Source organism: Pezoporus flaviventris, unplaced genomic scaffold (genome assembly GCF_033815535.1).
Source record: "Pezoporus flaviventris isolate CSIRO_AGI_PZ_B2104156 unplaced genomic scaffold, CSIRO_AGI_Pfla_v1 ptg000036l, whole genome shotgun sequence".
Lineage (NCBI taxonomy): Eukaryota > Metazoa > Chordata > Aves > Psittaciformes > Psittacidae > Pezoporus > Pezoporus flaviventris.
This window is the reverse complement of record NW_026892584.1, coordinates 24,183,487-24,209,654: the sequence shown is the minus strand read 5'-3', so window position 1 is coordinate 24,209,654 and position 26,168 is coordinate 24,183,487. Positions and strand designations below refer to the sequence as shown.

General features: G+C 38.9%; 1 protein-coding gene across 2 annotated transcripts; it reads right to left on the bottom strand.

Moving 5' to 3' along the window:
• Window position 1: 1 nt before the first annotated feature.
• On the bottom strand, window positions 2-25,658 carry BRMS1L (BRMS1 like transcriptional repressor). Of its 2 annotated transcripts, none has more exons than XM_061463528.1 (10): window positions 25,468-25,658; window positions 19,447-19,537; window positions 16,579-16,706; window positions 10,623-10,702; window positions 7,895-7,991; window positions 7,411-7,494; window positions 5,080-5,144; window positions 4,211-4,250; window positions 3,261-3,387; window positions 2-1,580 (listed from the first exon to the last, which is right to left on the bottom strand). In XM_061463528.1, exons 1-10 carry the CDS (start codon window positions 25,601-25,603, stop codon window positions 1,457-1,459), a joined length of 972 nt encoding a protein of 323 aa, XP_061319512.1. In that variant the 5' UTR covers window positions 25,604-25,658; the 3' UTR covers window positions 2-1,456. The 2 variants fall into 2 exon arrangements, with proteins under 2 accessions (XP_061319512.1, XP_061319513.1); XM_061463529.1 differs by lacking the exon at window positions 2-1,580 and adding an exon at window positions 1,919-2,118.
• Between the last annotated feature and the right edge of the window lie 510 nt (window positions 25,659-26,168).

Sequence of the window (26,168 nt, the reverse complement as noted above, 5' to 3'; positions counted from 1 at the left end):
GTAAGAGATATCCACTACCACAGATTATTTATTTACATACCAAGTTAAAAAATAAGAATATTTTATTACAAAAAGTTTATCAAACCACTGTACACATACAGTTTATATTGTTAAAAGCCAACATGTCAATTAATACTTTATGTACATTTGATTAATAATGTCATACAACTGTAGAAAAGCATCACTCAGCAGAAATTGATTTGGCATTTGGAAAGCAGTTACCACCCTGCACTAGAAGAGATAATTAATATAGGGATAGAACATTTATATGTTACAATAAAAATACTTATTTGCTGTGATCATTTAAAGCAAATGGATGCTTTCTTTCTCCAAGTAATATCATCAAAAGTGGAGACTAAAGTGCACATAACCAAAGCATTAATAATTCTTCAGCAATCCCTCTGTCAATCTAGATGCTCCAAACACATCACATTAATATCAAGGATTCAGGACTTTTCACTGTGACTTAAAACTAAGATTTAAGAGAAATTCAGCTTTCTAAGCTGCATAAAATAATTCTGGTGTACAGTAAGATGAAGTTGGGTACAGAAATTTGGAAAATGGTGGTTGGTGGCGAAGTCAGTATAAATTATCCCACATATATGATTTCTGGGGAAATACTTTCCTTTTGAAAAAAAGACTCATAGTATTTCATACAACTGTGGACCAAACAAGCAGAGCATGCAACAGTATTTACACGTCATTCTTTGTGGGCTACATACAATACAGGTTTGGAGCAACACTGTCTACTTCACACATAAATTTTGCTGGAAATCTGGGAAAGAAAAAAAAAAATTACCAACAATTTATTTACTATAGAATAGGGTCATAAATCAGAAAAGTGCTCCTCAAAAAACGTAGCTCCAAATATTGGCTTTGTTCCATTACAAGCAATACAGTAAACCTTACAAAATGTAACACAGACAGTACTAGCAGAGATGTGGAGTGCAATAATTTTAATAAATCAGTCTGCTTTGGATAAAAGAATGCTTATTCATGTTACAATCTATTCAAAAGCAACAGCTGAACAGGCTAAATTTACATCCACAAAAGAAGCATGACATGTTCACTGAAAAAAAAGTGAGTTGCTGGTAATAACAGTTATTTTTAATCACACCAACTGGACACCAACGGGGGGGGGGAAGTCTTTTTTTTTTTTTAAATCTGCATTTTATTTTTTTATTTTACAAAGATGAGAAGTTCTGAGCTATTATGCTTGAAGAGCATACTTCATATCTTAGGCACTGGACCCAATTTAGAGGTAAAATGTTTGTTGACATGATTTACCATCCTCAGGTTTCTGAAGCCTGTCCATATGAAGTCTACATACAGCACTACAAATACACATCAGATACTGCTGTAAATTTATAAGAAATACAAAACACTGTTAAATACAACTTTCACCCCATGGCACATCAAGCATGGCAATACCACTTGTTTCATAGATTACCAATGGTCAGTTGTGGTTATGCTTTATTGAGTATTTTCCTTTCTGTAGTTGAGAAATATACAGCTTGGACTTGCTTCCATCTGGTCTTTTAAACCAAACTTCATCATGGTTAATTGTTGTAATTATGGCACTACAGAAAATGAAGGAAGAAGGGTCAGGGGAAGAAAAACAAGAAGAATTTAGAAAACTTCTAAGCTGATAAATAACCTCAAAACTGCAGCTGTGTTTCCACACAGTAAAAGGAAAATATGCATTACTTATAAATGCTAGACCAAAAATATATTGTCTCCATTGTAAGGATAGTTCTAACAGAATTCTTTGGTAACTGCATGTGTCTTTAGTGAAGGCAGTTAATTTTTCAGCCATCTATTTAAACCCTTAACATGTACAAATATTTTAAAAGAACAGTAGTCACCGATAGAAAACACAATAGATAACCCATGGTAAAAAAGAGATCTGTTTTTACACTGAATACAAAGTATTCAGAAAAAAAGTCAAACAGATAGAAGCCTAAGATTTAAAGCAGATAAAGTATTCAACTGTTAGTCATTATACCAAGAGAAAGTCAAAACCTGATTTACTGAATCATTCTTACATGAACTATGCTTTTATGCCCCTTGTGGTAAACCTTCACACAAACAGTGTACACAACCCCCTCCCCATAACCCCTAAGGAAAAAAAAAAAGAAAAAAAATCAACTACAATTGATGACAAAAAAAGGCTCAAAACCGGAGATTAAAACAGTTAATGGAAGAAAGATCAATTAAATAATGAGTGTGACAAAACTCCCTCCAGAAAACAATTAATCCTTAAAAGTTGCTGACATCTTGAAAAGTCTGGGAAAGGTCCACTGTGTGCTTGCCCTGTTACGTGTCAGGTTTTGGCTTTTGTCAGACACTGGATACCGAGATCTTTCTTTGTCCCAGTGTAACTGCTATGTTCTGCTAAACCAATTCAGATTTTTTTTTTTTATTCCAGAAACAATACATAGTTTATTAAAATACCTTCATGTTTCAACCCTGAACAAACACCAAAAGCACCAAAATGCACTCCCCTTTACCATACAGGGGGAAGAAAGGAAACAGCCAGCTTTACAGTAGTTTACTATATATAATATATATATATAGTTTACTGCTATATTAAGTTCCTGGGTAGCTGTACATATTTAATCAACACTGTGCTTAGATTCCACTTGTCTCATTCAGTAAAAGGTAAGATATAAATTTAATTTTAAATATTGTTTTAAATAGACCCACATTTTAGAATTTGCAAATATTATCCATGCAGAGAAAATACATTTAGGTATCTAAAACATTCAGCCAAATTTGCACTGTAATATTTAGACTGCTCCCTCGTAGAATCTTTTTAAATGGGAATTCCTTCTCTTTACAAAGTTCCAACTTTTTTCTTTCAGACCATTGACCAACTGAAAAAAAAAAATTTTTAATAGTATAAAGTGATTTTCTATAATCAAATATTTTTGGTGTGCCAGCAGATCAAATTTTCAAAGCAACAAAATCCCAAGATACTCAAAAAACTTACTCAAAGGGTATTCATAAACCAGAAGGAGCTTACATTGTTAGCGAGGTCCTAACTTTAACAAACATCTCATGACCTTTAGTTAACTCCAACCCTTACTAGCCTCTCAGAAGTCCAGCACACAACCTTCTTTGGTAATACTTGTCTTTCAAGGTGAATAAATGTTACTGAGGTGACAGCACTTCCTAATTAGCCTTATTCTTCAATGCCATCATCCTATCTACTGCTTAATATGAATTGTACAGAGCTGCACAATCTGAGTAATCTTTACCTTGTAGGGCATTCATCTTTCTTATCAATGCATATTGTCTGTCCACGTCCATACCACTCTCCATCATAATACAGTCTTCCTTCTTCAGATCTAGCACTGTGTAGGTGCTTTTCTAATTTGACAGGTGCTAAAATGATCAATAAAAGTAATTTAATATTGACTTGGCAGAAGTCAGTTAGTTATTTAAATATATTTTCATCAAGTTATTTACACAGAATACACGCTTTCCATGATCAAAAGTAACTGCAAGAATGCACAAAAATTGGAAGCAAGATACTTTTCTATTTCCAGTCAGATAAGTTATATTTCCGTTTTCAAATAGAAGCTATCTTCCCTACAACCTTCAGATCTACGAATTTTCACAAATCGAATAATGCAATATAAAGATTACTTCAAATGGCAGAACCTGAAACCTCTTTATCAGCACATTACCAAAGAATGCAAGTAGTAATGCACCAATAAAGAAAAACATCATCTATTTGCTTCCTCTCCCTTTTCCTCCTTACTCACCACGTCCAAGAACTTGATTTCACCTAGCATTCATGTGCTTCTCAACTCCTTCAACACAGCTGTACTTTTTCAGGGTTGTAGTTTGCAGCAAATGTGAACATCCTTCACAATGCATTCCTAAGGTCCAGGTGCTCTCAGTTTCCTGCCTCATCTTACGCATAAACACTGGTGTAGCCTGTTGACGTTAACTGGTACAACCCACTTGAAGTCTATATTTTTGTTGCTAATTTTCTAGAATTCAGGCATCAACACAATCATCAGCAATCAAGCTACAAGCATCAGCACCCAAGAGAGGGGAAAGACAAAAGCCAGATCTTTCAGCTTCTTCACCCCCCATCCTCCATCACTACACCAGGGCTAAAATAAGTATGATCTGCCTAGATGCAGTTTACAGCATTACACACAGCAAATTCTGTCTTGTGAAATCAATGTTTACTTACGTTCTGGCTTTACTCTGTGTGGCCCCAGTGTAGCCATTGCCTTGAAACAAAAATGAAAATTAAGTTAGTTAGCAAGAATACTCTTTTTTTTGCTAAATCACCAGCTTTGACTCTGAAGTTATGAGTGGTGTAGCTCAGGATACTTGCTTTTACGTGCAAAAAACCACAACTGGAACAAATCTAAAATAGATATGTGTTCAGCGCTGACTCCATAACTAAATAAAACAGAATTTTGAGGAAGAAAAAGAATCACCTTCTTATGTAAGTTTTGAGTTCAAATCACTCAAGACGTTTTATAAATTAAAACCTCCATTTCTGTTTTGTAATTTTGTCAAGAAAATACAAAATGACATTTACTCATTCTAAAAAACAAAATGCTATATGATCAATCTATTCTTCTGATTTACACTGTATACAAGCTCATTTTCTGTTCTCTCATGCGAACGGTAGATCACATAGTATTAAAGTAGGTTTTAAAAAAAACACTCAAAGTTTTCTGGGGTTGTTTGCTTTCGTTTGTTTTTAATTATTTCCAGAAAAGGCAAAATCCCCAGTAAATTCTAGGATTCACTCCTATTTAAAAATCACGCTACACTATAGGAAACAAACTGAGGAAAAGCTGGTTTGTGTCTATTCTTCTGATATGTTATGAAAAGCCAGACAATTTTTCACATAGGCATCACATTTTACTTCTTGTTAACAAAATATGCACAAGTATAAAACGAGTGGAATGATTAGCTGACTATTGAAGAAATAAAAATCTATTTAGAATTTTGATCATGTAAGAAATACCTTTACATACTTCTAAGAGGCAAAAGAACTGGACAAAAACCCAAACAAAACCTTTGGTATTCATCCTTTAATCTCACCTTCCTTATGGTTGTCCAGTCTTCAAGAATATCAAGGTCTTGTAACATATAAACTATATAGGGGCGTGGAGAAGTTAGGGAAAACTCTTTTAAAAAGCAATAATAAAAATACTGTAATGTTGGTAGAAAGATAGTAATTGCTCTGTTATGCCAATCTTTCAAGCAAAGAATACCTATGTGAAGCAAAAATAAATGCATCTTTGAATTATGCAAGCTAGAAGTACACTTTAAAAACTGTAATTTTTAGTTACAGTACATAATTAATAGTATGTAGATATTCAGACTACTGGAGTTCAAGAAGAGGATAAAATAACAATTGTGATAAAACCATTTCATCCCCAACAGTTCAAAAAATCATTCCATTTGCAACTCTACAAGTTACAGTCAAAATTTCCTGCAATTCCAACAGACCACTGAAAATCAGCATCTACACTAGTATCAGCTTTAATAAAATTATTTTTACAGTACTCTGCATCGTATTGCTTTGAGAGAAAAGCACAGACAGCACCACATCTCTGAATATCAATACCAAAAAAAAAAAAGAAAAAGAACACAAGTAGAAAGGAAAAGCCCCTCCCTTGAACTATCAACTGTAAAAACTGTGTATTATTATGATACATGAACTTCAAAACAAAATTCCACATAGCACTGCTATTCCATTACAACGGTCTTCAGTTTTTATTTCATTTCTCCCCATTTCATCTCTCAAAAATAAGTTTAGAAAAAGTGTTAGGAATGTTTAAAAACTAAATATTCTAAAATGGGATAAAGAAGCTTCAACTCACGTTCCATTTGAAATTTTACAAATCTTTAGCCATTTTCAAATTTGTTTCCCTCTAAAGTAGTATAAATTAAAAAATGTTAAATTCCTAGGATTATAGACAGATCTGTAGAAAGTGACAAGTTCACAACTATTTTAAAATCATAAGCAAAAAGAAAATTAATTTACTTCACAACTGAAAGGATTTTCAACTTTATTAACTGCCTGAAATTGCTGGGGTTTTAGACCTAATACTATGTTAGCATTTTCTGATTGGAATGCATTGTAAAACAGCAAGGTAGCTCATAATTCACAGAATCTGAATGTTATTTGTATGGACAACCCAAAGACAAGGATGGCTAAGGGCTAAAGAAAATATACTTTCACACAACATGGCATTCAAATTGCTAAAAAGGACTTAAGAAACTAAAGAAGCCACTTGTAGGTACATTGATTAATACCAGCTGGCTTTTAAGCATTAGCTAAAAATCACCTCTACTGAACTGAATTTCTAATGCATCCTAATGGAAGAACTGCCACCACTAGGACAAATCATCTATCTCGTATATGTTCCAGTAAACTGAACATCCTCCAAGGAGGGTTTTGGGGCTTTTTTTCAGAAACTTCTTCCTTCCCACCTTCTCCTGATACCATGAAAGCTTGTGAAAGTAGCATGATTTTTTGCAGCAGGTTAGCAATAAAAAATGGCCTTTATACTATATAATGTCACTACTTAGAATCACAGAATGGTTTGGAAAGGACCTTAAGATCGTCTAGTTCCAACCCCCCTGCCATGGGCCAGCAGGGACACCTTCCACGAGACTGGTTTGCTCAAAGCCCCATCCAGCCTTGTCTTTTCTAGGAAGTCTCCACAATTCTGGCAACTTCCAAGCCACCATATTTCTACCCTATAAAAATGTTGGGCTGGGGGTAGGAGAAGAAAGAATACTCAAGTTTGCAAAGGCATCTCCTTCTTTCTGTGGAGAAAGATGATACTGTCTCTTAGTTGTTATACCTTAAAAAGTTTGCTTGTCAACAGCTATGAAGTAATCAATGCACAATTTTTAAATACTATACTCTCTCTACAGGAACCCCAAGCCCACAAACAATCCCTCTAATCAGCTCAATTCTTTGAATTTTAAACTTTTGATTAAAGAGTTTCTGTAGTCTATGGAATTGTTAAGAAGTAATAAATTGAGACAAAGGTATACCAGAATAAGAAGCAAAGTTACACAAGTCAGGAGAAGTTACACAAGTCAAGTTATACTTTGCAAACATAATGCCTAATTTTTTAATGAGTTTGCCTTGCAGATCTTTTTTTTTGAAGAATTAGAAAAATCACCTTTTAGAAATGTTCTCTATGTGAAACTAGTAGTTAGATAATTTTAATTTCAATTTTTGTAATAGGATGTGTCAACATGACTTCCCTAACCTGAATAACAGCTGCCGTGCAAAAATAAATTTTGAGAATGCATTATCACTTCAACTTCTTGTTTATGACACATATAGTAAGACTAGCTATAAACCAGTAAATACTACTAGAAAGAACAACGATTTCAGTAAAAGGATATCTGATACAACAACAGGTTTCTTCTTATCTGGACTAAATGGATCCTTCCTTTTCTTCCTGGACTGTAGTTCATCATTCCATAATTCTGAAAAGACATAAGAACATGCTACAAATCAGAAACATTTATAATTTTAACTCTTTTAACAGCAGAGAAATTGTCAAAAAATGACAAATAACTTTTTTCTGGGGAAATGCTGTTTCTGAACAAAATGAAAGTGTTACGTAATTACATACTCATACATTAATACTCTCAAAACACACATGGAAAACTGACAATTACTAGATCAAAGTTTGTTTTAAGCTTAAATTCAACCTCTGTCCAAAGTTTACAGTCGAATAGCATCCTGCTGGATAACCGGAAACTCACCAGACATTCCATGTGAACAGTCTGTTAATCAGTAGCCACCAGAAGATTAAGAAAAAAAAATAGCAACACCAAACAAGCAAACAAAAAACCACCCCAACAACTTTGAATTTCTATCCACCTGAGGTAATGTCAATGCTATGCCTGTCTTCTTCAAGTCTTCTAATCTTTTCTTCTAGTTCACTTTGTACGGTATCATACAACAGAAGCTTTTCACTCTAAAAGAGAAATAAGTTACACATTTTACATTACTAAGTTCTATCATCTAAAGCTATGACAACAATTTAAAGCCTCAGCAGAAGGAAGGCAAGAGTAGCTTTAGGTGAAAATTTTTCAGAAGCCACAAAGCATGACATCTCCCCCTATCCACTTTCTTAGCATGAGACTCTACCACATTAAAGACAGCGCATTCACTTAGCATAAGCGTAAATATAGTTATCAAATATCAATACCAAGAATAACTAAGTGGATAAAAGCATGCAGCTAGATCGTCAGAATAACTGTTTGTATTTTGACACAAATACAGCATTTTCCTTTTGGATAGCAAAGATTTATTCACAATGAATAACTGTAGTGACCTCTATGCCATCCTTCATTATAAAATCAGAAAAGCTAATGTTTTTCATGGAAAGCTTTATATTCAGCTGCCCCCAATATTAATAAACCTGCAGTAATTTATACAGAATTATCACCTATTACCATGTATTTTTAACTATTTTCATAGATCTGAAAAATACTTTCCCACAGAAGAATTTCTTGAGCACATAAAATATTTATAGTTGTGAAAGCAAAACCATCTACCCTAAAGCTGTGAGAAACACTTCTGAAGCACTGCTTTAGAAAAATTAGCTGGTTCATCCTTTTAAAAAGCAATTTCTGATCCAAATAGATTAACATAATGCCTTCAGTGTTAGCTGTACCATTAGCACTTCTTATACACAAACAAAACCACAGACTGATGTGAACCTTCTACAGCATTTCATGCTGTCTACGCTATCTTCCATCTCTTAAGTATTTCTGAACTAGAAAAATCAACTTTGTAGTAAACTGCTCTACAGTCCATTGAATAGGATACCAAAATTACACAGTATCTATTTAGACCACTTACCCCCTTTAAAGGCAGCATCAAGAAACACTACACTCTCCAAGCCAGTAACTTGGAATTAAGCAGAGTTCCAGGCCTCTAAATTTACTGTTCTTTCATCAGCTTGCACATCTCTTAAAGCATGATTAGGAAATACAGCTAATTGCTACATTTTAAAGTTCATTATCACTAAGCAACGTATTTAACAACTCTGGAAAACAGAGGGCTTGGATATGCTCACTGAAAAAAAAAACAACAAAAAAACCAAAACAGTTTAAACAGCACAAGTCGCTGCATCTAGCTATTTGCTACCATGTCTCTGCCAGAAGCTGCAGCCCCTAAAGCCAAGTCAGCAGATTTCTGCACCTCAACTGCTCCTGCCCATAGCATAGCATACTAACAGAAACTTAACCTTTACTGATGTTCAAGCTAGTATGCTGGAGTGAAGCAAAGTAGCTGAGGAATAGACAAAGAACCCTGTTCTACTAAATGGCTGTCACATTTACTATTCCCTGCAAGTTACAACATATTAAATTCCAAAGACCTCCCTTCAAATATTTTTCAATCCCTTATTAAAAAAGAAAAAAAAAAAAAATAATTCCCAGTAGAACTGAAAAGGCAAAAGCCTCTTACATATGCCTGAAATGCCAAACAAGTGTTATCTGTTCCAAGAATATGTTAAAATTCCATTTTAAAATGAAATAGTGTTTGTGTTTAGACATCTGTTTTGCTTCAAGGTCTTGGAGACAAGTAAGGTGTGAAAAGCTGTTACAGACATCAGGGGCATTCCTGCTGAATGGTCATTTTCCAGCGGAATAAGCAGCACTGCTGACTGTAAAGACCTTACTGCATGATGAGTATTTGAATTCTGAAGGTTTCTCAGTAGAAACATAACAGCAAAACAAGGTAGAAAGACCACCTTAAAGAGGAATAATATATAGCCAAAGCAAATCAATCACAGATGAGAAACCCTGTAAGTCTTACAGGATTCTGCCCAACCTCTAGAGTATTCCCAGGAGCAAAGACAGTCAGTAATGAGTAGTTCTTATTATACCTTGCTCTTTCTCATGGCACCAGGAATATAGATTTTTTAAATTTTTTTAAAGTATGTGCCTTATTTGTATAGAAGGAGCCACAGACTTCAGGAACCACGCCAAAGAAAACACCTTTAAGCAACTGCAATAGGGCTGAGGAGTGCTATGGCACAAACCTCACTACCTAAGCAGCTATATTACAGCATTGGACATGAGTATTTTTACTACGGTATCCAGTATATTTAGATACTTAAACAGGAATGTTTATATTCAAGGAGAGATATATTTTTCCTGTAACTGCTTTTGAAATGATAACTTCACCACCAGCTCTCTAAGGCATCTAAAAAAGACATTAATAGTATCATTATTATTTTAGTTGTCATTGTTGTTATTAAAATGTAAGGTTCTTTTGGCTAAAACTAGGTCAGATATTTTAGTTACTGTTCTTAGTAATCTTCTTACAACAAAGGTAAAAGAAATAATGTGGTAATCTATTAATAAGAACTTGTTAATGAAAAATAAAACTTAGTTACACTTACATGTAAAGTCAAAGTAATATAAAGCAAATTTTTATATGCTTTGAATAACCTCTTACATAGGCTTAAATTTCACAAGGCAATTGCATTCAAATAGCAAATAACAGCAATAATCAAAGCATGCACTGAACTGGGAAAGCATGACACCATAAAGTTAGATAAGATTAGCTATCAATGTCAAATAGCTGGCACAACCTCACAGTGCTGTCGAGAGGCTTGAATTTCACATTCATACTTGTTCTTCACAGATTCCAGACAAAGCTCTCTATAGATACCTGTAATCAGACAAATTACAGCAATATTACTTTCTTTAGCTAGTATGATTTTAGAAATCTCTTTTAAGACTGCCTGCAAGTCCCAAAACATGAACATACTAGAAAATACAGATCTATTAGCCACTTGCAGTGGCTGGCTGCTTTACAGAGTAAACATAAGAACAAGTAATCCTTTAATTCCAAAGATCTGAGGAAAAATAAATGCTATTTTAACTTTTCCCATTTGTCAACAAATTACACCAGCAGTCATGCTAACTTTACAAAATTGGTCAATGTCATATTTATGCTCAAATTATCCTGGATATCCTCCGTTTTCAAATTCATTACCAAATCAAATTTTCAAATCAAAGTACCAAATGGCCTCTTCTAATTTCTAATTAGAGTTTTAAATAATGTTTTGAGGTTTTTAAATAGCTAGAAAACTGAATGAAAAAAACAAGCTTTTATAAATTAATATAATAAAGCTTACTTCATAATGCATGACCTTAATAAACTACATCAATTAACAAGACACTGTCCTATTCTTTGAAGTAGCCACCTTGCAATACAAAGGATACTGCTTCTGAGTATTGGGAGCATTTCTTACACATTTCTGAAAATGTGTCTACTAAAAAGACAGCTGAAAAAAAATCTGAAAGATATCTGAAATGTAGTATCTGGCAAGTACAGATAGAACTTGATTTAATACAGTCAACGCATTCACACAAAATACTTAAATTGTTCCAGATTACCATCTTGAGGAGTTAAGTTTGCACACACATTAATGCTGTCTAGCAAATGAAGAACTCCAAAGAAAAACTTTGCTTAGAATTTATTTGACTATAATTTAATATAGTACAAGAGGAATAATTCTGTTACCAGCAACAGGTCTGAAAAATAAACCTCAAAGTATTATGTCAATCACTTTTCTGCTGTGAAGTCACTTTTGATCTAGAATTCAAAGTGTTCTTTTGTTATGCTGTTTGGTTGGTTGGGTTTTGGGGGTTTGTTTAGGGTTTGTTTGTTTGGGGGAAGGGGTTAATATTTATGGCTGACTGCCGTATCTAGGTCTACCCATTTATAATCACAGCTTATTTCCCAGAAATTAAGCAGTATAAATATGAACACTTCCAGAAGAAACAGTTCTATTCCCAACTTCCTGGAACAGTCAGGATCCACATTTTGTGTGAATAGTGCTCAGTGCCTTAGACAGCAGACAAACACAAGTACCCTTTCCAGCGCAGATGCAATTATATTCTTTTATTTTAGGACCTAAAAAAAGCTAGGAGGATTAGCCAGGTTAATAACTGGTTAAAAGGGTGGTGTCATAGTCAGGGGTTTGGGTGTCTTGAACATGGGACCCAAGCTTGTAGGCCAGGTCTAGTGGGGGCTGGTGGAGCTGCTGTGATAAAGAAGGGAAAGAGCAGTTTTGGTAGGAGGCTTGCCAGACTGGTCAAGAAGGCTTCAAACTAGATGTGTTGGGGGAGGGGGGCATCATTCCATCCCAACACACCCAGTCAGTTGCCAGAACCTATAATAAATGCTTGGAGCAATGTAGAGATATCCCAGCCAATCCAGCCAATGAGCCGGCTTCAGGTGGAGCTTGGCTCAGATGCCTCTATACAAATGCCCATAGCATGGGGAACAAACAAGAGGAATTAGAGATGTGTGCACGTCTACGGGGGTATGATATAATAGGCATCACAGAAACATGGTGGGATGGCTCCCATGACTGGAGTGTTGGAATGGAAGGTTACAGGCTCTTTAGGAAGGACAGGCCTGGCAGGCAGGGAGGGGGAGTTGCCCTTTATGTTAGGGATAGGCTGGAGAGTACGGAACTCTGTCTGGGGACAGGTGAGCAGTCCACAGAGAGTTTGTGGATCAGGGTTAAAGGGAATATAGCTATGGGAGACATTACTGTGGGGATCTGTTACAGACCGCCTGATCAAGGAGAACCTGCGGATGAAGCACCCTATAGACAGGCAGGAAAAGCCTCACACTCGCAGGCCCTTGTTCTCATGGGTGACTTCAACCACCCTGACATCTGTTGGAAGGACAGTACGGCCCGGCACAAGCAATCCAGGAGGTTCCTCGATTGTGTGGAAGACAACTTCCTTCTGCAAGTAACAGAGGAGCCAACAAGGAGAGATGCCATGCTTGACCTCGTGCTCACCAACAGGGAAGGGCTTGTTGGAAATGTGACGCTCCAGGGCAGCCTTGGATGCAGCGATCATGAGATGCTCGAATTTGAGATCCTCAGGACAGTGAGAAGAGCGTGCAGCAAGCTCACTGCCCTGGACTTCAAAAGAGCAGACTTTGGCCTCTTCAGGAACCTGCTTCGGAAGGTTCCATGGGATACAGCCCTAGAGGGCAGAGGGGCCCAAGACTGTTGGTTGATATTCAAGTATCACCTGCTGCAAGCTCAGGAGTGTTGCATCCCAACCAGAAGGAAGTGCAGCAGGAGGGCCAGGAAACCTCCTTGGATGGATAAGGAGCTCCTGAGGAAAAGTCAGTTGAAAAAAGAGGCTTATAATAAGTGGAAGCAAGGACAGGTGGCATGGGAAGAGTACAGGGATGTTGTCCGAGAAGCTAGGGACCAGGTTAGGAAAGCTAAGGCTCAGTTAGAATTAAACTTAGCTAGAGGTATTAAAGATAACAGGAAGGGATTCTACAAGTACATAGCAAATAAAAAACAGACTAGGGAGAATGTAGGCCCTCTCAGGAAGCTCTTGGGAGAACTGGCTACACAGGATTTGGAGAAGGCTGAGGTTCTGAATGACTTCTTTGCCTCGGTCTTCACTGCCAAAGGCTCTGACCAAACCACCCAAGTCTTGGAAGGCAGACGCAGGGACTGTCAGAATGAAGACCTTGGGCCCACTGTAGGAGAGGAACTGGTTCAAGACCATCTTAAAAACCTGAACGTGCACAGGTCCATAGGTCCTGATGAGATCCATCCGTGGGTCCTGAAAGAGCTGGCAAATGACGTTGCGAAGCCGCTGGCCATCATATTTGAGAAATCATGCCAGTCAGGTGACGTTCCCGATGACTGGAAAACGGGAAATATAACCCCCATTTTCAAGAAGGGGAAAATGGATGACCCAGGGAATTACAGACCAGTCAGTCTCACCTCTGTGCCTGGCAAAATCTTGGAGCAGATTCTCCTGGAAGGCATGCTAAGGCGCATGAAAAACAACAAGGTGCTTGGTGACAGCCAGAATGGCTTCACCAAGGGGAAATCCTGCCTGACCAATTTGGTGGCCTGCTATGATTGGGCTACAGAACTGATGGACAGGGGCAGAGCAGTTGATGTCATCTACGCAGACTTGTGCAAAGCATTCGACACTGTCCCACACAACATCCTTGTCTCTAAATTGGAGAGACATCAATTTGATGGATGGACCACTCAGTGGATAAAGAACTGGCTGGACGGCCACACACAAAGAGTTGTGATCAATGGCGCAATGTCCGGCTGGAGACCAGTAACGAGTGGTGTCCCTCAGGTGTCGGTGTTGGGACCGGTCTTGTTCAACATCTTCATCACTGACATGGACAGTGGGATTGAGTGTGCCCTCAGCAAGTTTGCCGATGACACCAAGCTGTGTGGTTCGGTTGATACGCTGGAGGGAAGGAATGCCATCCAGAGGGACCTTGACATACTTGTGAGGTGGGCTGATGCCAACCTCATGAGGTTTAACCATGCCAGGTGCAAGGTCCTACACCTGGGTCACAGCAATCCCAGGCACAGCTACAGGCTGGGCAGAGAAGTGCTTCAGAGCAGCCCTGCAGAGAAGGCCTTGGGGGTGCTGGGCGATGAGAAAATGAACATGAGCCGGCTTCAGTGTGCGCTCGCAGCCCAGAAAGCCAACCGTATCCTGGGCTGCATCAAAAGGAGGGTGACCAGCAGGTCAAAGGAGGTGATCCTGCCCCTCTACTCTGCTCTCGTGAGAACTCGCTTGGAGTATTGTGTGCAGTTCTGGTGTCCTCAACATAAAAAGGACATGGAACTGTTGGAACAAGTCCAGAGGAGGGCCACGAGGATGATCAGGGGACTGGAGCACCTCCTGTATGAAGACAGGCTGAGAAAGTTGGGACTGTTCAGCCTGGGGAAGAGAAGGCTGCGTGGAGACCTCATAGCAGCCTTCCAGTATCTGAAGGGGGCCTATAAGGATGCTGGAGAGGGACTCTTCATTAGAGACTGTCGTGACAGGACAAGGGGTAATGGGTTCAAACTTAAACAGGGCAAGTTTAGGTTGGATATAAGAAGGAAATTCTTTCCTGTTAGGGTGGTGAGGCACTGGAATAGGTTGCCCAGGGAGGTTGTGAATGCTCTAAGGTCCTTTCCAACCCTAACGATTCTATGATTCTATATCTCTAGTTCAGCTAATCATACTTCAGCATTTTTTTTCCCCCATCCCTTTCTCAGATACTCAGGGATTACCGGCACAAGCTCAAGTCCTACCCACTTCTGCCAAGCAAGAGCAAATAAGCCTGTTCTGCATTTTCTTGCTTTCCCTGGAATAATTTTATCAATCTCATCCAGTTGAGGAAAAAAAGAAGGGAGAAAAAAACAAACAAACAAAAAAAAAACCAAGCCAGCCAAATCCTGATTTCCAGTCTCAACTTCAAGGCAAGTTTGTAGTTTTTATGCTGGACTCTTTTTACAATGGAACATTGATCTTCAGTGCTGCTGAAGACGAATCAGGAGAACCTGTAATATGCTGCCTATCCATCCCCACCTACTGAAAGGCAGCCACATTTAAAACTGAAAATCAAAAGCATGGATTAAGGTTGCTTTTACATCAAATCTTCTGCAAGTTCACCTGCAAACTTTCTACAAAGCCCAAATGGCTACTTAGGATGAGTCAAGTAAATTTGGGTTAAGACCTTAAAGCCCAAGACATTGTGGGTCACCAGGTATGGAAAAGTGACGACCACCAGGACGGAGAAAAATGCAATTGGTCAAAAGATTTCAAATTCTCTTCATAGCCTGATGTCAAAAGTACCAATGAAGACAAACTGAATAGCACTGAAGCAGCACTAGTATTATTAAAAACGAAAGCAAGCTTGCCATTTTCCAGTTTGCCTGCACCACATTTTTGCTGAATTTCTTAGAAAAGACACTGGCATAGTTTCTCTGGCTAAAGAGATCAAAACATCTGCTTTTTGGCTTTCTGACAGCCTGTGTTAGGTAACCCTCAGACCACTGAATTACTCATAAAGAAGTTGAGCTGTAACATTAAAAGAATTTACAGTAGGGAAGAACAGAACTTAGTCTTCCTACAATACCACCAATTCCACATGGTAATATGGCTGTATCCCAGAAAAACATGAAAGTTCCTGCCTGCTTCTTCTGTAAGCATAAAAGCCTAAGTATTAGTTTTAATAATTAAAATGCAGCTCAGATAAAAGCTGCTAAGGATAAGAGTCCTGCTCCCTCCCTAGATGGAACAAGAGAAGAGACAGATTAGAAAAGCAGAAAACACATTATCAGCCAAGATGATCTGGCAAGAACTTCACGAAATAGCAGCTACGTATCTCTTCATTTCAACAGTGGCCAGTGTGCAGACTTGATTCCAAATCTTCTGACTAACAAAAAATTAGTGGTTTTAATTCAGTAATTTTGTGCTTACTACACAAACACAGCCATTAAGTGAAACATTAAAAAAAAGAAAAGACATTTTTAGTGTGATGTTATCAGGCAACTTGTGCAAAGAGGTAAGCAATCTATTCATTTTGAATCAAAAAATATTTTACACAGGATACATTTTAAACTATGCTACAGTATTTCTAATTTTAAAACACACTCCTTTAACAATTCTAAAGAAAAAAGATTGACCTCAAAATACACAGCAAGTTTATACTTGTAGAAACAGCAATACTCATTTTACATGCCTTACCTGCCACCTTAGTTCGGATTTGCATATTTTCTTGTAAAGCTGCCAATGGTTCTAAATATTCAGGTGCTTTTCCAGCTATGACTTCTTGTAGCTTTGCATCCACTTGGCTTAATCTTTCTTTGTAAAGCCTTAAAATAGTACAAAGAAACAAAAAAAAACAAAACAAAAGTATTTATTTCATTTAAAAGCAAACACAGGCTAGAAGAAATATTCCATCTCTAAGGAAGAAGGGGAAAAAAAAACAACACACAACTGTTAATAGGATTAAGATGGAGTAGGAGGTGAATCAACATGGAAGAGGACAAGAAAGGGTGCTACAATACATGAGAACAATATGGCTTACATCATGGAAGAGAAAGATAGACATTTGGTGGACAGAAACACCCATTTGCTTTCATGTTCACATATCTGCTCCCACCCTATCATAAACCAAGAGAAAAGAGAGGTAGGCTCTTACTGAAGCAACCCTCATTCCACCTCGTGTTAAAATCCACATATTGCATATTATCACAAATATCACAGGATAATTTGTAGCTTATATCTTCCATTCCTGCCAAAGGAAGTGTGTTTAAAATATTTACTGGTAAACAATGAAGAATCTGTTTGCATTTTAAAGAATTTAATGTACTATCAATTACAAGTATTTCAATCACGATAAAACTCTGACCTTTGTAACTGGTAAGTTATCAGTTGCAAACAGTGTAATAACAATATAGTGTTGAACAGCAGAGTCATCAATATAACCAGCTTCCCCTGTTCTCATTTTTAACCTTGCACTCAACAATCAAAACCTGTAAAATTAAGGCAAACATGTACAAACTCTGTTGCACAGGTTAAAGAGCACATCAGATGTTGCTCGTTTACACAGATAAACATATCTTTGTTGTATCTGTTTACATAGATAAAACAGATGTCTTTGGGACAGGGATGCTGCCTTACTGCTCATCACTTTACTCTGATGACAACTCCATAGTTCAAGCCTGTGTACCTAACCTAGCAATTGTCAGTGATCACTCCCCTCCTTACCTGCAAACCAAGTATTACACATGCAATCTGTCCTGCAGTCAACTGACAAAGCCTGCAGCTGATCAAAATCCAGCCTGATGGGCTCAACCCTTGATGAGCACACAACTGCTAACACATAGAGAGCTACAGCAGAATTATTTAGCTAGTGCATAAGCGTGGCTGCAGAGCACATGACTGGGTGGGTCACTGACATTTGATTACACATCACCAAGTTCAAGCTACATCAGAGTGAGAAGTCTTTGGTACCATGCAGCAGCTGATGGACTAAAACTGTTTATCCAGTACTTTCAAACACTGATTTGCTTAACTGCTATCAGCCACTGCAAATCCTACTTATCTCATAGCATCTAAATTCAGTTTCTCTGAAAAGGAAGAGGAGGTACATGCAATCACTTCATCTCTGCTACTGGTTGTGGCTAAACATCCCACTGTTCATGCATCTTTTTCTTCTTTCCCAAATTTATCACTCCCCTACTCACATCTGCTCCTTCCTATAATCTTTGTTCCATCATTCTAATGCTCCTTTCCTAGTAATCCCACCATCACACTTTTTCCAGCCCCTAAAACCACACCAATCTCACTAACCAGTGTTTCCACAAGACCTTCCTCCTCATATACCACAGCCTTACCAACTCCCAAACACCATTCACAATCCCTAACCCCCCTGAAATACTTTTTTCCTTCCTCCTAAGATCACCTTTCTTCATATTCACTCCTTAAAGGTTTGTTTCCACAATCTGTTTTCAGTCATCCAAGCTGTCCAAAAGATGGAAGAGTAGAGCTGAACTCAAAAGCTGGAGGATATCCAAATGTCAAACCAGTAGGTATCAACTCATCAGCTGGCTCCATTTGCAGCTTGCTTCTTGCTCAGCCCAAGAAAGAACAGCAAGACAGTATTCCCTAAACACTGCAGCAAGAAACTGCTTGCTGGGCAATTCTTTCCAGTCCTAGTAAGGTGGGCCTCACAGTGTCCTGTTAGGCAAAGCGAGTTGTATGTCTCAGTTCTGCAGCAGAAAGATCTCACAATACAAACACACATCTGAAACAGTGACAACTGACTTGATTTTCAATATATGCCAAAGAACAGACAAGGTCTCCTCAAAGTGTCACTTTGTCAGGTATTCGATTAAGCTAGTTGCCAAGTTACCACCAATTTAAATCAGAACAGATGTATCTAGCTTGTCTGGGCATGTGGGAAAAAAAAAACAACAAACAACTTAAAATACACACAAAACACTGGCTCTAATACAAATGAGATTCACTTTTGAATAACTATTAATTATTACTATTAATACTTACTAAGTCGTTACTGCTGATGTAGGTATTATGGCAGACAGACTACAGACAGAAAGTTAACAGTATTTTCTTCTTTTTTTTTATTATTGGTATCTGGGTACCAGTAGACACAAGAAACTTTCATTGTTATCAACTATAAAAACTGGTGCAATACTCTGAAAAAATAACAGCTTCATTTCTTATTCAGCAAAGACAGTATTTACATCTGTCCCACACATATAAAAGGATGAGATCTTGAGTAAATAAATATATAAATTGAAAAACACCACAAGTTTCCTTAAAATTACAATTCATTGGTTCTGCTAAGGACTTTGATGTAATATACCCACACCAGCCCTTCACAGCAAAACCACTCTGAAACCACTCTTACAGCAATACGTAAAAGCACTCTAGAGCAACTGCCTGCAAATAATTTCAGAATTCCCAATCCTTGTTCTTCTCCAGAAGTAGCATCCACATATATGAAAGACAAGAAACACCAGCTGCACACGATATTTTTAAGGAATGGATCCTCAAATGAGGCACTTAAAACATTAAAATACTTACTGATCTTTAAGGTCTGTAAATTGCTTTTCAAGATTGGACATTTCATCTAAACACTCCATCCTCCTCCTTTCACAGTCCTCATCATCCATTTCTACAAATAAAAGAAAGATAATTTGTTTTGAACAATGTAATGTATAACCAAATAAAGTGAGTATTTTGTTTCTAGTTAATCTGAAGCAAGCCTGAATTTCAGCTATGAACGGATTATCCATTATATTATCTTATAGCACAATATGAGAAATCACTTGCCATATAAACTACAAAGGAAGAAATCTGTATCTAATTCTAGAAGAAACTCCATAAGCAGCAATTTTTCTTCCTCAAAACAGGAAACAATATCATGGTAAGGCTTCAAGAGGGTAAATTTCATAACTGATAATATAAAGTGCACCTAAGAATGCGTGAAACAGAAAAACTAAACATTGTATGTCACACCAGAGGAAAGGTGCCATTAAGCACGGACAGCTATTAGCCGTCACTGAAAATTCAAGTGTATTCTGAGTTAGTGTGAGCAAAAGCAATCCCTGGAAAGCCCACACGGTTCAATGTTACATTTGTCATATAAAATTCAAGGATTTGTTTTACCACTATGCATTAAATAAAAAAGTAACACTTTGTTTTGAAAACACGTTTCATCCTGTTCAATTCAGCCAAAATATTAATGTAGAAATATCTATAGTTCATCTTAATGACCATTTAAAATTACTGCATTTCTAATGAAACACTTCTTAACCTGCAAAGCCCAGAATTTTGCAGAAATTTTATTCTACATGCTTTTATGAAACAAGAGTAACTGACATTAAACTCTTCCCACAGGTTTTAATTTATATTCCTGATTTCTTTCTTAATTTACCTAGTGAACATAACTGTAAAGTATAATAAATCTCCACTTTTTGGCCAGAAATTTTGCCAGTCATTTGATGTTATTAAACACGAGTTATTACCTTCCCAGCCTTTTCTTAGACCAGAAAACAGAAAAAGCTACAAAATTCCTGACTCTTTCCCACCCTTCCCAGAACAATAACAATAACAAAAAAAAAAAACCAAAACAAAACAAACAACAAAAAAAAGGCCTTGTTAAGCCACATTCAGAAGTTAGATATGTCCTGAAACTGCTTTATAGCAGCCTTATCTCCAGGAATTAGCTCTCAACAGTTATGGTACAACTGACCAATTATCAAGCAGTAGCAGAAGACATGCAGAAGAAAGGATAGGCAGGATGCAGCCAGGAACTGGAGCTGAACTAGGGCTAACAGGCTAGTTGTTTGAGACAAGGCGTTGCCCTAAGGAGCCTGGATCCATCTAAGCAGTTATTCTGTCATGAAGTCCTAATTCCTCACAGAACGGCAAAGTAGGACCTTGAAACAAGCACAGCCTGGACTCACTCTTCTAGACCATAAAAAACTCTGAACCTTTTGCTTCTTCTGCACCCACATTTTTACAGCACATATTTAACTCCTTTGTCTCTCACACCAGCTACAGACAGCAGCATGCAAGTCTTCATCTTCACTGTTCTGCAAAAGAGTACGGCAATTTGCAAAGGTGAAAGGAGTAGCTTCAGGGCCAGCATAGCTACTTCAGAGGATCTGATTAAGTCAGATCTTCCATTCAGACCTCTCAATGTATGAAGTTTTCTGCACGCAGCTTCTTCCCGAAATCATCACAAGCTTTTAAGACTAAAAAACTACACCAGCCCTCTCTGCCTGAATATGAAAACTAGCAGGCAGTGCAGCAGTATTCATCTGTACTACAATGTTACTTACAAGTCCAAATCAAAGACCTATTGCAGTTTGTCATGTTATAGATAGTACAAGCAAAAAAAAAAAGGAATGCGTACAAAGTTTTAAAACATGAAGTATCTTGAATTACTTGAAAGCAGAGAGAGAAAATTTATGGGCAGACCTTCAAAAGCTGAATGCTTAGCACACTGGTGCAGGGGGGGAGTATCAGGCTGTTGAGAGACACTATTCTATTTTAAAATTCTGTTCTCAAAAGTCAGGCAGATCCTGAATCCCAGAATAAGGCTGAAAATCAGATTAAAGAGCAGTTTTATTTGGCCATCTGATGCAATACTGAAGCCAAAACTGGGCAACTTTCAACTCACACAGATTTAAGGAATGTGGCAGTAGTCATATTACTCAAAGAGATGCATAAAGCATTTATGTGCTATAAAAATAAAGCTTCTTTAAAATTTGAAGGCACCTCCCTGTAAAGCTAAAGAAGCAGCAGCACTGGGATACCAAGAGTTCTACTGCTCAAATAGGCATTTCAGGTAAGTTCAGCTATGCTTTTGGTTCTAAGTATGCTTTAGTAAAGAATCCACTTGAAAGTTTTTCCTTAAATTAACACAGATTTTATCTTTTGTGGATATTTAGGGACTACAAAACAAAGAAAACAGCTAAGAACTGTAACCGTGGCTGAGGATCTGTACAACACCCACTTTTGGAAAGGAAGGGGACTGCATCTTATATTCTAAACTTGCATTGCAAAGAAACTATAATGCATTGGTATCCAAGGACACAGCTGACTCTTGTAGACAGTGAAAGTAACTCGTAGCTCTGTCCAACCTCCCCTCAACTGCATACATACTCAAAAGTCTTCTGCCTAGAAGTCTACATTCTGCCTATTATTCATACTGCATGGCGATTCACAGGCTAAGTAACTCTTCAACTGTTTCACCCTTATTCTGCCTTCAGTAAGATTCATAAAATGACGGAGATTTTCAGAGTCCTAAAATACCTTTAATTCCCACTTATGAAACTCTTTCCTCATGGCTTTAAATGACATACAGATTGGGTAATATGCAACACTGAACAAGTAAAGGGTTTTACGATCGAGTATCATGGCTTTCCAGTTGAAAAATGTACATCGTTATATACTAAAACACTTGTTCATAGGCCCATCCTGAAAGTATTTAGGGTGTTTTTAAAAACCTTAAAAATCACAGTAATTCTTTTCCTACTATGTTCAAGCAGTCCAACTCAGTAACTAGGCAGCCTGGTTTAAAGGAAAAAAAAAACAACCCACAGTACTTAAAAATATAACAGTGCTTAAACCAGATTTTTTTTAATAAGTTATGGTCTATATGAAAAAAAGGTCAAATTCTCATCTGGGATAGTGGGCATAACTTGTGGGGTTTTATTCATCCCCAATATGCTATTGTATATCCTGGTCAATAAAAAGACCTTATACTAAATACATAGCATAAAAAAGCAGGACAGAAATAGTGCCAGCTCTCAAGGGCAAGTTATGCTTCTTCTAACCTGTACCTTCTGTATTCTCAGACATCTACTGGAAGAAAAACAAAATAGCAAAAAAAAAAAAAAAGCTGAATGCAAGCAAAGCAAGTGACAAATTTAACAACAAAAATACTTCAAAATCTTTTTTTGTTATTATAATTTTAGCAAGGACTTATTTCTTGCAATGCTAATCATTTTATATTCTTAGGAGCAACCTGCTTCCATGGAGCATGTTCATATTTGTCAAGACACTGAGACAAGCACCTCATTTCCTGTAATCATTGTGTTTTAAGTGCTCCTTAAAAGCATTTATCTGTGGAATGCAATAGAAATTATCTGGAGAGTTTCTTGTATTGTTTTAAAGAAACATTCACAGACTACACTCACTTAAAATGCAATTCCTCCTTCCAGGACCCTAATCCCAGAAGAAAACAAAACAAGGGCAAGACAACAGAATTATTTGCCTTCAATTAAAAAAAAAAAAAATTAAAATAAAAATCAACCAAAGCGTCTTTGAGGACATGCAGACTTCAAAGTTTTCATTAAAAATATCAATTAACACAACTGCAAACAGAAGCAAAGGCAAGTTTTGAAAAAAAAGAGCAAACTTCAAAGCTGGAACTAGCAGAAACAATTCTCTCCACCAGAGCCAGGGAGCTAGAGAAAAGTTCACATCCTTTTCTCCCTTTCTCATGGAGAAAATTACTTCTTTTTTTTAGACATAGATTAGCTAGAATAAGAGATTAAGAAAAGGCATTCCCAGACAGCATCTACCTACAGTACAAACTGGAAGGCTAAAATGGGCTCCATAAGTAATGGTTATAGCTGCAGTGCTGCTCCTGGACCTCATCAAGGAGTCATACACATAATCCTGTGTATCACCCACCTACTGCCAAATAAACATATATTTACACTCTCTGCTTTCCCTCAAAAGATGTAACAAACTTTGTATATCAGACCTTCTTGAAAGCTGTCACTTAATTTCTTATCCAAAATATAATATTCCCTTTTTAGTCCATGTACAATTCTGATAATAAAAGAACTGAAGCATGCTTTTGTAAGTTAGCTACCTTTTTCATGGGTTATTGTTCAGACAGTTTACATGCAAAGGCCCAACAAACACTGAAGACCATGCAAAAAAGGGGACAGGAAAGCACAGTGTACCAGAACTGCTGGGTAAGGATGAGAGGCAGGACAGTGGCAGTGGCAATTTGATGCAGAGACAGACACTGACCAGCAGCCTAACTTATAAAATGGGGCTCACTCAGTCATACTGGCCAGCTCAAGCCATGGGGGGATGGCAGAGGAGCAGGGGAAGCTCTGTACAAAACATAGGCAGACCACTTGGATTTACAGATTAACAAAGGCCTCTACTGGGGATCAACTCGTGAGGAATGAGTATTAAATCAAGGTCAAAGGGAGTGACTACACTCTCTCCCAGCACAGCAGTCTCACTTTCCCATCACTACTAAAGTTTTCACTCTACTTCTGCAGTGTCAGCTTGGCTCTTTCTACCACACCTATAGGGCTCCAGCACCTTGTTAGTCCATCCACAGCCCAGACAAGGGCAAGCTCCATGAGACCACATGGAACAACTATACCAGGGCTTTCCCTGAACTGCATCAGCGTGAATCTAAAAGCCACAGGATTTAACAACAAAAAGATTTAACTGTATATCGAAGACTAACATAACAGATAAATCAATCACAAGCCTACATATGTAAAAATATAATTTCACAGCTGCCTAATTTGTCTAGTTCTTGGTGTCGCTTTCTTTCACTGTGCCAAGCTGGCACTCATGCCACAGGTCAATGTGCTAGTACAGGCATGGGACGGGATCCGAGAAGACCACTCTATACCACTTCAGCTGCCAGAAACACACCAGGACCACAGCTAGCACTGAACACAGCTACTGTTCCTCAGCTAGCCCTTCCAGTGACTGCTATCCTGCTTATGGAGCTTACATACTTATGAAGCCACAGCGATGCCAGAACAGCAGTGTACTCATCTAATGATCAGCATGTTTCCCACTTTATAATTTACCCCTTGTAAATACAAGGGAAGTTTGAATAGATAATAACCACCTTCTAACACAGTGGACACTGCCCATAGAAAAAGTAATCCTTTTAAAGCTGGATTTCACCTACTAATTCACAATCTGTGGTCCCAAAGAAGCTATGGAAGAAGAAAGGGGCCTTTAACAGAGCAGAGGTTGAAATGCTTAGCAGAAGAGGCCAATGGTACTGACAGGGTTTCCAATGCCCCCTCAAAGACAGGCCTCAAAACGTCTAATCGAAATTCACAGTTTTACATATGATGAAATACACATATATGCATACACACACCTGTATTTTGTTACATGCACGCACACAGATGTGTGCATATATGCCAAGCCTGTTAGCGCAGACCTTAGCGAGCCCCCCCCGCCCTCCCCAGGCCATCTTCCCAAGCCCAGCAAGGCACAACCCACAGCACCTACACGGAGTACCACGGCCCGGCCCGCCAAGGCCGGGTGCCAGCCGACTCCAGAGCCGGTAGCTTAGGGCAAAGAGGGGCTGCCATGCCTTGCGCCCCTCCACTTCCCCGCCCTCCACCCGGCGGAGCCTGGGGGAGGCTGGGCCGGGCCGGGCCAGAGAGGCAAGGGGGCGGGGTCACGGCAGGGGTGGGCACCAGCCGCCACTGGACCCGTGCGGGCGGGACAAGTATCTCTCCCGGGACAGCACACTGAATGCTGAGGGAACCGCCGCGGCTCCCCCCTCTCCCCTGAGGGCGGCCGCAGCACCTGAGCTGTCCCCCTCCTCGGACACGGACGAGCTCTCGGTCTCCTCCTCTTCCGAGCTGCTGCCCTCGTTCTCCCCGTAGTCCACCTCCATCTCATCGTGGTTGTTTTCTTTCTTCTCCCGGGAATGGACCGGCATCGTTCCTACCGCCGCCGATCCCTAGGACAGCCCTTCCCGCCGCCGTCGCTCCGCCGCCGCCGCCGCCGCCAACCCCTGCTGCCCCGCCTCTCCCCGCCTGCGTGGCCTACGAGCCTTCCCATTGGCAGAGCCCCACCAACAGGCTACGTTGGCCGGCGCGCGGGGCATCCTGGGAGTTGTCGTCCGTCGACTGGCACACGGGGTGGGGCAGAGGAAAGCTGCTCCCGTGAGGGGCCGGGCGGGGAGTGGAGGCTTTGTGAATTCCCCTTCCCTACCGCTCGTGAGGCTGCCCGGCACTGAGTGGCTGCATCACGATCAGACAGAGCTAGAAGCCCTGCCCACGTCTCGCACAGGCGGCCCCAGGGGGCTTGTAGGACCCACCTTGCAGCCCGGCACCGATGCTGCTGCCAAGGGGGTTTGCATCCTGGCAAGGTGTCTGTTTCTGCCCGCCACCGCCCATCCGCCTTCCCCTGGGCTCCAGAGGGCCCTGCGGGTAGCGAGCTCCCCGCCAGAACCTGCTTTTTCCCGGTTTCGGTGATATGCTTTAAATTAAATCAGACCTGGT

What these genes read in the sequence shown, in the direction of transcription:
- BRMS1L (XM_061463528.1), bottom strand. Translation starts at nt 25,603, where the DNA reads ATGCCGGTCCATTCCCGGGAGAAGAAAGAAAACAACCACGATGAGATG. An exon ending in CGAGGAGGGGGACAGCTCAG is followed by an intron (nt 19,538 to 25,467) that starts GTGCTGCGGCCG and finishes TTTTATTTGTAG; the next exon opens with AAATGGATGATGAGGACTGT. An exon ending in ACTGGACAACCATAAGGAAG is followed by an intron (nt 4,251 to 5,079) that starts GTGAGATTAAAG and finishes TTTTGTTTCAAG; the next exon opens with GCAATGGCTACACTGGGGCC.